The sequence below is a fragment of the Hetaerina americana genome, unplaced genomic scaffold (genome assembly GCF_022747635.1).
Source record: "Hetaerina americana unplaced genomic scaffold, ioHetAmer1.1.p SCAF_81, whole genome shotgun sequence".
In the NCBI taxonomy this organism is placed as follows: Eukaryota; Metazoa; Arthropoda; class Insecta; order Odonata; family Calopterygidae; genus Hetaerina; species Hetaerina americana.
The window spans coordinates 1,557,745-1,569,292 of NW_027287439.1; the positions used below are offsets into that span (position 1 = coordinate 1,557,745).

Here is an 11,548-nt window from a genome sequence, read left to right on the forward strand (position 1 = left end):
ATTTTGCCTACATCTTTAGAATCTCATTACATTTGTTTCCTTTCAGTTCATATTGATTTCTCAACTCTCACATTTTTCCTGTAAAGAACCAAATGATATGTTATTTAAAGACTTTATCTATATAATTATTGCTTGATCATCAGCAAATGTAACTGACTTAAGTCATCTCACTGCCCAACTATATTCTTAGCTCAACCCCTTTCCATGCCAACTAAATTATGATTCGAATGCATAAACAACTGGAAAGCTGTGTAATTTGATGACACTTTCTAAATCTATGGCAAACCATGATACAATCTGGCATTTTCCATGAGTACCTACCTATTATACCTTGGGTGATGCTTGAACCAGATATTAATTATTATTACACCTTATCTCCAGCAGGACTTAATTTATTTGTCACCAGGATTATTTGTAATTCCTAAACTGTACTCTCCTATCTCTCTCCCACCCCTTTGCCTACCACTATAATTAGTAATTAGTTTTGCTATTGAATATATAAACTTTTTCCCAACAGTGACAACTTGAAGGTCCATTTATTACATCTGGATTACTCCAATTTATTGAGGATCGAGATGGTCTGGGGGCTTACGTACTGGCTTCCCACCCTGAGGGCCCAGGTTCAAATCCAGGTGGAGTTGAATATTTGTCAGAGGTATCTCGATCCCTACTTGAGGTGCCTAGTGGAGGGCACTTTGAGAGAGTATGCCGTCCATCAGATAGGATGTTAAGCTGTGGACCCCTTGGTGCCTTTCATAAAGAGTAGGCTAATGCCGACGCCGGGTTTCTCTCCACCCTTCATCCTTTCCTATGACAAATGGCAAATGACCTCAGCTGTTGGTCGCCACCCTAAATACTACTACTATTACTACTCTAATATGATCTGCTTTAATCTCCACCAATAATATTCTACCACTCACCTGTGGCTACATATTCACCAACCTTATCCCTAGTTTCCTATTTAGTACTACGACCACTGCACATTGACTCTCCACCCCCTACTATTAACTCTGCATTTGCTCTGTAACTATTGCTCCAGTAATCCCTACTGTCTCTCCATCTAACTCCATACAATCCTAACATATCCATGCCTTCTTTATGTATTTCTCCTTTGATATTTTTTAGCTTCCCTGTCATTATTGTCCCAATATTCCATATACCAACCTTAACTATTGCAGTTCTCTTCTGGGCTTTCTTTTCCACTGCTTTGAACTCGGTTTGGCAGAGATTTTGTGTAATGATGACCACAGAACTTTTATTTCCCCACTAAAGGGACACTCAGTTTAGTGGACTTAGATCTATTATAAGATCCCATTCTGCAGAGTGAGGAGAATTTTGGAGTGAGGAGATAAGGCGATGTTGAGGTAGGCAATCACAACTATGCTGTCTAGTTGTCATAAATGTCATATTCCATGTAGCTCAACTAGGGGAAATAATTAACTGAAGATGCAAGATTTTCAACAATTTCAATTCTCTCCTTGATCCAGGTTTATCAATATAAGATTCAATCAGTACTGATATTGAGGAGGTGTAAAGAATACAGGTAAAAAAGAATGTTATTCAGGCCATTTTTGCTAATAGATTGAAAATGGTCCATTATAGAGAAAAGTAAAGAATGATATTCAAAGGTGAGGCATTCTCTTAGTGTGACCAAGAATGTATCAGTATATAGGACAAATTACAGTACTACCTTCCGTCGTTAAAATCAACACTTGTAAAAATTATCAATTACATTAATGTATTCATTATTAAATTAACCACTACTATCATGCCTACTTTGCATAATTAACATCTTTTAATAAGTTTCAGAAGGGTCCATTTCAGAATTCGATGACTATCATGCTTGGAGCTCTAATACAACCTCATTAGAATATGCTGTGAGACCAGATATTAGTTGAACTACAGAAAACTTATGAACGATAAGAAACAGAATGTGAGCAATCAAAGAAATTTAATTTTAGGTGTTTATCTTTTCATGAAAGATTTCATTTGGTTTATTATTTAAAAACAAAGTTGATACAGAAAATATTGATCATAAGTTCACTCCTGAGTTAAACTTTCATACAACCTTAAGACACACAAGGAATAAGATGACCAGGAAACAATAAGTTTTCTTCATCAGAATTAACTTCAATGTGTTGGAGTTCTTCTATACCAAAATCGTGCACGGAAATCATCAGAACAGGTAAGGAATGCAGGTGCATTTGGGGAATGCACTAAATACCTAACAGGACCATTATGACCTGAAAAAGGAATACACATCTTTTACTACCAGTGCCCATACTTATACACATATTGTACAGCTTTTAAGTTACTGAGAATCTACTTCATAAGCCTCTTTTGAATAATGAGACACATATCTAATGGATACCAATATTTCATCTTACAAAATCTCACTCAACACAACAATTTTGATAATAATTCTGTAGGAGCTCAATAATCCACATTTCTGGAATGGATAGCAAGCTAAAAAACTGATGCAATAACTGAAATATAAAAGAATACCTACGAACCCAGGAATATTCAATTATTCTCCAGCAAATATGCATCAATTTCAATTCTATTGAAAGATGGATGTAAATAGTGTCAAAATACATGAGAAACAACACATTTTAATGCTATAAGTACACATTTTCAAATATTTACACAAGTACTAAGCCACTCCATCTACGATTTCCTTCTACATAATTTTATTCATATTCTTTTCATACCCAGAAAAATTAGAGAAATATGCAGAAAAAATGTAGGGAGCTATTTATGCACTAACAATAAAGGATAATATGTATAATGTTTTAAAGACAAGACGAAAGCATTACCTAGATTTAGAAATGAAAAACCTGGAAACAAGAAAGGAATAAGGCGAGGCACTTTCACCAGGTACACTCTATGCTTACTTAGAGAATACGACGATAAATCCAAAGAAATACTACAGAGTGCATATCCATAGGAAAAATCATATGGTATATTGCCAAAGATTATCAATAGTGGATGAGAATAAACAAAAAGGCTGCCTGTTAACTTGGAGAAGATGACAGAAAAAGCAACATGAAGAAACACCTAAATAAAACATATTTTAAGTAAGCTTTGCCATGACATTGAGACATTTACAACAACACAAGCAGAAATGAGAAATTTGAAGAAACAAAAATGGTATAGAAAAATTTGTAATATGTCCAGCAATTCAAGGTCACACTACAGCTTCATTTGCAAAATTTCTCGGATATTACTTCAACTTTTTTATTGACTAATTAAAAATAAATTCAAATCTTGGTGCAATGGAGTTTCTTTTTTGCAATGCATGGACAGCAATTGCTACAGATGTGAGGCTTAAATGACTGGCTGGATGTATCCTGAGGCTCAATAGCATACTGAAGGTCATAATTGAGGGAAACATGTGAGGGGAGAGTAACAGAGGAAAAGCCTAAAACAAACCGCGAGGCAATGGAAAATGTTGGTGCAAGGACATAAGAGGGAATGAAGAGACTGGCAGGAAACAGGAGATTCTGGAGAGCTGTGACCAACCAATCCTTAGATTGATAGCCTGTGATGAAGGAGAGCAATATGTACAGCCTTTCTAATGCATACACAAAACTTTACTATGCAAGTACTTCATGTCATGAAATATTTAGCATAAAAAGATTTTGAAAGAAATCAGATCATGACTTTGAATTTCATCACAGATGTCTTTGGTGTAAATGTACTAAAAAGCACCATGCCTGTAACAGGGGTTTACTCTTAGCTTTGAATTATCCATATTTTGAATGGAGTGGGGTTGAAATGATTATGTTTTAGTGTAATTCATTACATTCAGTTTTCTTTTTTAAGTTTTGAAAAATAACCATGACTCACCTAAAGAAAGGAGCTGCTTTCTGGATGCATTCCTTGAATTCCAACAGCAAAGACTAGTTGTAGCTTCGTCAGGGAACATAACATAATCTTCTGTATGATTAAAGGCAGCTTGTGCTTTGTGCTCTTGTTTCCCTGCAGGAAAAAAAATATTTATTTATGGAAAAGGTAAGAGTTAAATGAGTACTCTTGTAGGACAGTAAACACTCAATAATTCCCCCAATATGTACATAGTAATTGCATTCTGCGAGTGACAGTAATGAGTCATATTCATACCCAGATTATTACTTCTACTGATCATTATGAAATACATACATACATCCAAAACCAGTAGATTACCTAATTAATAAATCATGATTTTGTGCTTTCCTTACCTGTGGTTCCAGCACCTGTGTAAGCTATAAGACATCTGCTTGTTGAAAGCTCCCACAACTTAACCAATGAATCCTTCCCAGAAGAAAGTAAATACTGGAAGGCGAATTAATTTTAGATGAATTAGCAGTGTTTTTTGAACAGTTCGACAATTCAAGTTTTAATTTATTTGAACTACCTAGCTAAGATTTTGGCAAAGGGAGAGTAGAAGATTTAATGAGGGCACGACTTAACATGGATATATGAAAACATTGAATACTATATTGTAAAATAATCAACACAAATTTTAAGTAACTCTGAGCAACAATGATAAAGATTTATTTTTTCCCTCTTTTGTCCACCACCTGGTAACCTTATGATTTTATGAACATGAAGGACACTATAAGGAACCCTTTTTGAGTATTGGGAAAATAGGATATTTACTTCACAATCTGACATTTCCCTGAATACATTTGAAATTTAAATTAAAGTAATTAAAGTTCCACCACTGACTACAAAAAAAACACTGTATCTACTTACTTTCCCATTCCGTGAAAATGTAATTGAGCAGACTTCAGCTCCATCATGAGCTTTCAGAAATGTATTGACGCACCTATTGGATACACCATCCCAAACTTTCACACTGCCATCACGTCCTGCTGATGCATATACTTTGGCATCAGGAGAATACCTTCATGTGAATAAATAAACACTTTTCATCAGGTCTGTTGTGAGAATACCATACTTACTATGAAAAAAACAGGTGCAACTTCATTAAATTAAAGAAGTGGTTCCTCTCATAGAATGAAAAAAACTGTAATTCCTCGCTTACAAATAATTAATGAGCTCACTGTAAAGTTTCCCTCCATGATTCCCGTGTTGATTAATTCAGCACACTTCTTACTTCTTCACTATCTTTATACATCGTAAAACTTGAATCATGACTCACTGAAAGCTATCAATAAATGAATGTCTCTCAGATAATCCTTTAACTTCCATTAATTTAGGAGGAATGTCTAACTCATGCAAAAATACTTTAATCTCTTAAATAGAAAAGTTATTAATTTGTCGATATATATTCTATCTGAGGTTCATTTTTAAGGATGAGTAACATAAAATCTATGAGCATTAAATGCTTGAAATGTCAATGACATATTTACATACAAATGTACAAAATTGAAAATAAATACTTTATTGATGTTAGTCCTGCAACATGCTGGTGACTTGGAATACTGCACACATAACATTGAGCAGTGTTGACATCATACACTCGCATTACAGGATGGTTGGTACCCACTACCAAATAGTCACCTGTTGGGTGAAACGCCATGCACCGTATCTGATCAGCATCCTGTTGGTGGAGATAAGAAATACATTATGCAGTGCTTCAAAACAAACTGCACCGAAGTTGATAAACCAGTGTTTCATTGAATGGATTTCTATAATGCACCTGTAGAATCTTCGATTGAGAGAGGGTGCACATCTATAAAAGACTTTGATTTAGATTGAAATTTCCCCAACATGTCACATGCTACGACCAGGGATTGTATTATAGAACTAACTTCTGGAGAGAAAGCATTTTGTGACAAAATGGTAAAGTTCTTTTATTAGAAGTCAAGTATAAACCATTAGGGATGAGGAATTCATATTCATATTTAAAATATAAAGTAGGTTAGTCAAATGCTACATCATCAAGTCACTTGCTGAACCAAAGGGAACTGTCCGGTAACAGGGCTTGGTATATTTGATACATTTACAGTGGTACAGTTAATGAACAATTATATTTGAAATTTATATATACCACACTCCAAGCCTCTAAAATGTCAGAGTAGATAAATCATGTTCAAAATGAAAAATTTTAAAATTTAATAATTACCGTTATAGTTTTAAATGCCTTCTTAACTGATGCCTTACTGTAGTCAAAAAGTTTTATAGTGAAATCTCGTGACCCAGATACTAGAATTGGTTCCCTAGGATGAAATTCAAGACATGTAACTTCTTCCAAGTGATCATATAATGTCCGAATAACAGGATGTCCTTGCTGATCCCCTCCAGCAGGTTCTACAGCATCTGGTGCAGACTTAGCTAACATACGATCTACATCCAGAATCTGAAATATATTCAAAGGATATTATGTGTAATAACATTTTAGAATTAAAAGTGATTATTACAGGAATTGTAAAAAAACATCAACTAGACACACATGAGTTATGTAGGATCCAAAAAATAATTTAGTAAAAATAGGCAAAATTTATAAGAAAATTACCATTTGCCTCAGTTTACCTATAGTACTTTTGACCCACAAATTATATGCATTGCTTTGGCATAGCTTGATTCATTAAAATTGTATCAGTAGTAAATAGCAAAAATGTAAAATATTTAAGTAAAGTTTTTCATATGAATAAATGTTAAAACTCAATGATATAGTTAAGGCTTTTTATCATACCTGTACATTGTACCGGTATGCAGTTTGGATTCATATGGGAATACAGGAATTCAATAGGCAAAAAATGTGCATTGGTTGGATATCCATATATCAACTAAAAGGAATGAGTGATATTATTGGATACTGGAAAGGAAGCTCAGGGATTTCATTCACAGACCACAAAATCAGCCACAGAATTTACAAGAAGGGAGTTGATGCCAGGTATACTAAGTACACAAGTAAAGATTATAAAAGACTTTAGTAATTGGCTATTATATGAATTTGAAACCTGTTCTTAGAGGTAAAAATATGTGGGTTGGTTGAAAAACTTTTAATGTGCAGGTATGGAGAGGAATGGAGAATGTAAGCGGGAAAGAGAAGAAGACTGATAATCAAGTTTTAAACATAGTAAGAGAAGAGGGAAGTTCCTAGGTGAAATCTGAAGAAGGCAGAAAGTGGTAGGAAGAAATACTGACATGTAGCGAGATGTTGAAGGCTGTTATACAGAGGAGAATGTTGGGTAAGCAAGGTAGAGGAGGGATGAGAAAATGCTTTTCGGATGGCATGATGACAAGTTGAAAGTAATGAAAATCAAAGAGGGAAATAATGTGGTAAGAGGGAGCTAATATAACAAGTAGCCCATAATGGCCATTAGGGACTTAACTCCCAAGGCTGTTTACATTGGGGGAGAAGGGGCAGAGGGAATACTAAAATGTCTCAACATACTAAGAACTGACTTTTCATAAATCTTTTAATGAAGCAAATACCAGGAAGTATTAATTATGTGAAATTTACCTCCCATAAAAATATGAAATTATCAGAATAACCATAAAACTTAAGCATTCAATTATCAAGTCCAAAGTCAGATAATGAAATTGTCACTGAAGAAGTTACAATGATGGCATTGTTGACAGTTGACAACTTGCTATCGGTTCGATTTGTGTGATTGGCATTGGAATGAACACCTACCAGACCTGCTACACTAACCAGAGTTATTGAGTGATTAGGTCAGTCAGTTTTTGCAACTTACAAATACAGTAATAAATTGTGTAACCCAGCCATAGTGACTTTCATAACAATTACATTGTAAAACGACAAACAGCTATGTTTGATATTAACATTACTCTAATGCAATTAGTGATAGAAGTACAAAAATGTAAGATTAAGCATACTTTAATGGATGCATCAACGCTGCCTGTAGCAACCAGCTGACCATCATTACTGAATGCACCAGCTCTGCAGTTGCCTTTGTGAGATGTAACGTAAGCAGTCTCATATAGTGCTGGTTCAGGAGCAGTAGTTTGCATATCCGTCTCAAATTCTAAATCGAGACCAGGTCCTAATAATGCCTCCGCTCTTGTCTGAGGTTTTTGTATCTCTGAAAGTTAGGAAATCCGTTTATAAAAACAATGAGGAAAGGCAGCTGTTTTACCAAGTTATACTTAGAGTATTATTCCACAGTACATTTTTATTTGCAAACAAAAAGAACTTACATTTCCACGCGAGATATATAAACCACCAAAAATTACAATGTGAAGACTTCAAACAATTTAAATGGTTGAAAATTGATTTAGCTAGATAGGCCAGCTTTGGCCGGCTGCAAGTCATTACTCGCAGTATGGAAAAGAAAGTGACACATCTACTTTAGTGGATACAACCTATGCTGAAAAATGTGAGGTGGTCATATTTTACTGTGGGAAAGTGACCATAAGAATAGAAAAATTGTACTCTTCGTGTATAAAGGGGCATTGCAGTATTATGAATAAAAATTCATAACCTCAACATTATTATATACCTGGCTCATGCTGTAGCCCGGTCAGAACTATGTGTAAAAGTCTGTCGGACGGTGGACAAGGAGGATCGGCTTGAACTGCTGTGGATAAACTTACAGCCAAGTTCTGGTGTCCATCGTAGAATAATTGGCTAAAGAAAGGATATAATAAAAAATATGGATACTGTTCATACTTTATCGTATCATAGTAATAACTGAGTACTGATAATAATATGTAAGATGTGATAAATGCAGCGTCAGTTTATTTTCTCCCGTGATTACAAGAAAACATTTCCTTACCTCACCATTAATCTGTACAGAAGTTCTCTATTTTTCAATACATTCTTAGGATCCACACCTTCGTTTTCTTTCATTATTTTGGAATTACAAGAACAAAAATTATTTCACAAATATTTGTAAACAAACCGTACCGTAAATGTATCGATTTCGTTCGACTACGTCGACAGTCAATTCGTCCGACTTTTGGCGCTCTTTTAAAAATATATAACAGGAAATATTTTTGACTAAGAATTTGTAAAAGTTATTACATTCGTTTAATCAGGACTTGATTTGATTGCTGGTATTGAAGGAAATTTTATCCAACTTTCACAGTATTTATTCTGTATTAATCAAATTGATCAAACACCTAATTTCATGTAAATATAAAATGAACGTACCTACGGTCTTGAAGGAATGAAAATGGGATAGCCTAGACCGTAAACTTGATTGGCACAAGTTTGAAAAGTGGGTGGTGGAAAAAACAAAGTTACAAGTAACTCAATCCATCACAAAGGTCTAACGCACTGGAGTGATTGCTTATTTACGTAAGTCCGTCCTGTTTTGTAACTTATGTATTGCTACTTGCCATTCATCTCTGTGATTGGCGGGTCACTGCCATAGGAGGGATCCTTGTAAACCCTGAGTGTGCGTGTAAATGCGATTCACAAAGGTCTAACACACCGGAGTGATTGCTTGTTTACGTTAATCCGTCCGTGTTTCGCTACATTTGTTTTATAATTTGGCTTGCATCTGTGTGACTGGCAGGTCACTGTCACAGGAGGGATCCTTGCACACCCTGAGTGTGTGTGTGAATGCGATTTACGGGAGCTCTGTTATTCCTTGACACACCCTAGTGATCTAGTGGTTGTAAGTTTGATTTCATTTTTATTATTTATTTTGACTTGGTGGTGTGTGATTGAGGCATACGCGGGTCACTGTTTCTTAAACACACCCCTGACTTGTAACTTTGTTTTTTCCACCATCCCCTTTTCATCCTTGTGCCAATCAAGTTTCTGGTCTCGGCTATCCCGTTTTCACCTAATTTCATGCTTCTAAACACTAATTAATATGAGTTTTGAAGAATTCTTTTTCCAATAATAAACATTATATCCAACATTATAAAGGATTTGATTAACTTTTTAGTGGCAAAATACCTCAAGGAGAGCTTCCATTTGGCCGGTCCTAACAACCTTCTCTACAAGAGGACCATTTTCCCTTCACCATCTTTAAACATTTAGAGATAGCCATGAGTTTTTTGCAGGAACCATTTAATACTCTGTGATACCAAATGCAAATTGAACCTAGATGGAATGACTACCAATGAGCCAAACTGTGATCATGCTAAATTTTCATGCGGTAAGTAACACATATAAGTATCATACTTTCTCAACCTCTAGTGTACGCATTCACAAATTCATTGTGCACAAATCAGAATTTGTGTATTAATAATGTATTAATCAGAAGTATTAATAATGAAAAATATCGATATATGTATGTACAAATACATAGGCATGCTCACAAAGCCGACCACATACATTCACTATGTAATTTGCTAATCAGGATACTGAACACTTCTGGGCCTCCTGCTGACCTATTTAAAAAACTGCCAAATTGAACTTTCTATGATTTGTTTGCGTTAAGCAGCCTCATGCATATTAAGCAGAGCCTAAAGTGACACACTATCTGGTCAACTTCAGTCACAACAAAAAAAATCAAAATCTAGACATTAAATTTTGGAGGCTTTCAAGACCTATTTTTGACCCAACTTGGCAATAAAAATGTTCTCACCCTGTTATATAATATATCAATATTTCTGTCTGAAGACATCCACATGCCATGGGCCAATAAAGATTATTATTACAAGGGATGTGTTAATTATAAGCATTCAATTGATCATATCCAGGTGTTTCATACATAATAGCATCCATAAATATGTATTTTGTAAACTATGGTTCTTTAAGCCCACAGTTTGTACTTAGTATTCAATTTGGTTGCCATGTTGTCTGAACTTAAGCTGGCCACCTACCTTGAAGACTACTTTTTTCAGAAACTGTCAGTGATCACCATAGACAGACCCAACAATAGGGGGATCGAGATGGTGCGGGAGTAAACGTATTGACTTCCCACCCAGAGGGCGCGGGTTCAAATCCCGGTGGTGTTGAATATTTTTCAGAGGTATCTCGATCCCTACTTGAGGTGCTTTGTGGAGGGCACTTTGAGTAAGTACGCTCTCCGTCGGATGGGACGTTAAACTGCGGACCCCTTGGCGCCTTTAGTAAAGAGTAGGCTAATGCCGATGCCAGGTTTCTCTCCACCCTTCATCCTTTCCTGTCCATCCCCTATGGCGCAAATGACCTCAGTTGTCGGTCGCCTCCCCTAAAATCTACTACTACTACCCCAACAATAGTGTAAAGTGGGATAGCTCCATCTACAAACACTAAATAACCTTAAACTACACATTGCAACAAAGCTGCATATACCGCCTGAAATGTTCCAACTGTGATGCCATAAACATCGGGCAAACAGGAAGGAATCCTATCACGAGAATAGCAGAACACCAGGCCTCCATTAATGGCAGGATTAACTAATTATTTACCAATCATCTCCTTGACTAAGGTCACACTAGCAATTTCTACACCTAGAGAAGAAGGGACCGAGATTAGATGCCCTCAAAGAGCAGGGGATTTTAAGATACCTGAAATCAAGGCACCAACAACTTGTTGATGAACATTTCTATCCCACACTTTTCCTCCTTCTTGCACCTATCCTATTTTGTCCCCAATCCTTCCCATTTCCCACCCACTGGCACATCCGCTACCATCCCTTCTCATTTCACCTCCTCTTGCCCTACCCCAGCTTACCCCTACCTTCCCCCC

General features: G+C 35.9%; 1 protein-coding gene across 1 annotated transcript; it reads right to left on the bottom strand.

Annotated features, from left to right (window-relative positions):
• Positions 1 to 1,973: 1,973 nt before the first annotated feature.
• On the bottom strand, positions 1,974 to 8,820 carry LOC139698306 (cleavage stimulation factor subunit 1-like). Its single transcript, XM_071597190.1, has 9 exons — positions 8,694 to 8,820; positions 8,418 to 8,545; positions 7,795 to 8,000; positions 6,074 to 6,307; positions 5,388 to 5,548; positions 4,738 to 4,888; positions 4,221 to 4,314; positions 3,850 to 3,981; positions 1,974 to 2,243 (listed from the first exon to the last, which is right to left on the bottom strand). The coding sequence occupies exons 1-9, from the start codon at positions 8,765 to 8,767 to the stop codon at positions 2,131 to 2,133; spliced, it is 1,293 nt and encodes a 430-aa protein (XP_071453291.1). The 5' UTR covers positions 8,768 to 8,820; the 3' UTR covers positions 1,974 to 2,130.
• Between the last annotated feature and the right edge of the window lie 2,728 nt (positions 8,821 to 11,548).

What these genes read in the sequence shown, in the direction of transcription:
- LOC139698306 (XM_071597190.1), bottom strand. Translation starts at nt 8,767, where the DNA reads ATGAAAGAAAACGAAGGTGTGGATCCTAAGAATGTATTGAAAAATAGA. An exon ending in CTGTACAGATTAATGGTGAG is followed by an intron (nt 8,546 to 8,693) that starts GTAAGGAAATGT and finishes TCCTTTCTTTAG; the next exon opens with CCAATTATTCTACGATGGAC. An exon ending in CGGGCTACAGCATGAGCCAG is followed by an intron (nt 8,001 to 8,417) that starts GTATATAATAAT and finishes CCTAACTTTCAG; the next exon opens with AGATACAAAAACCTCAGACA.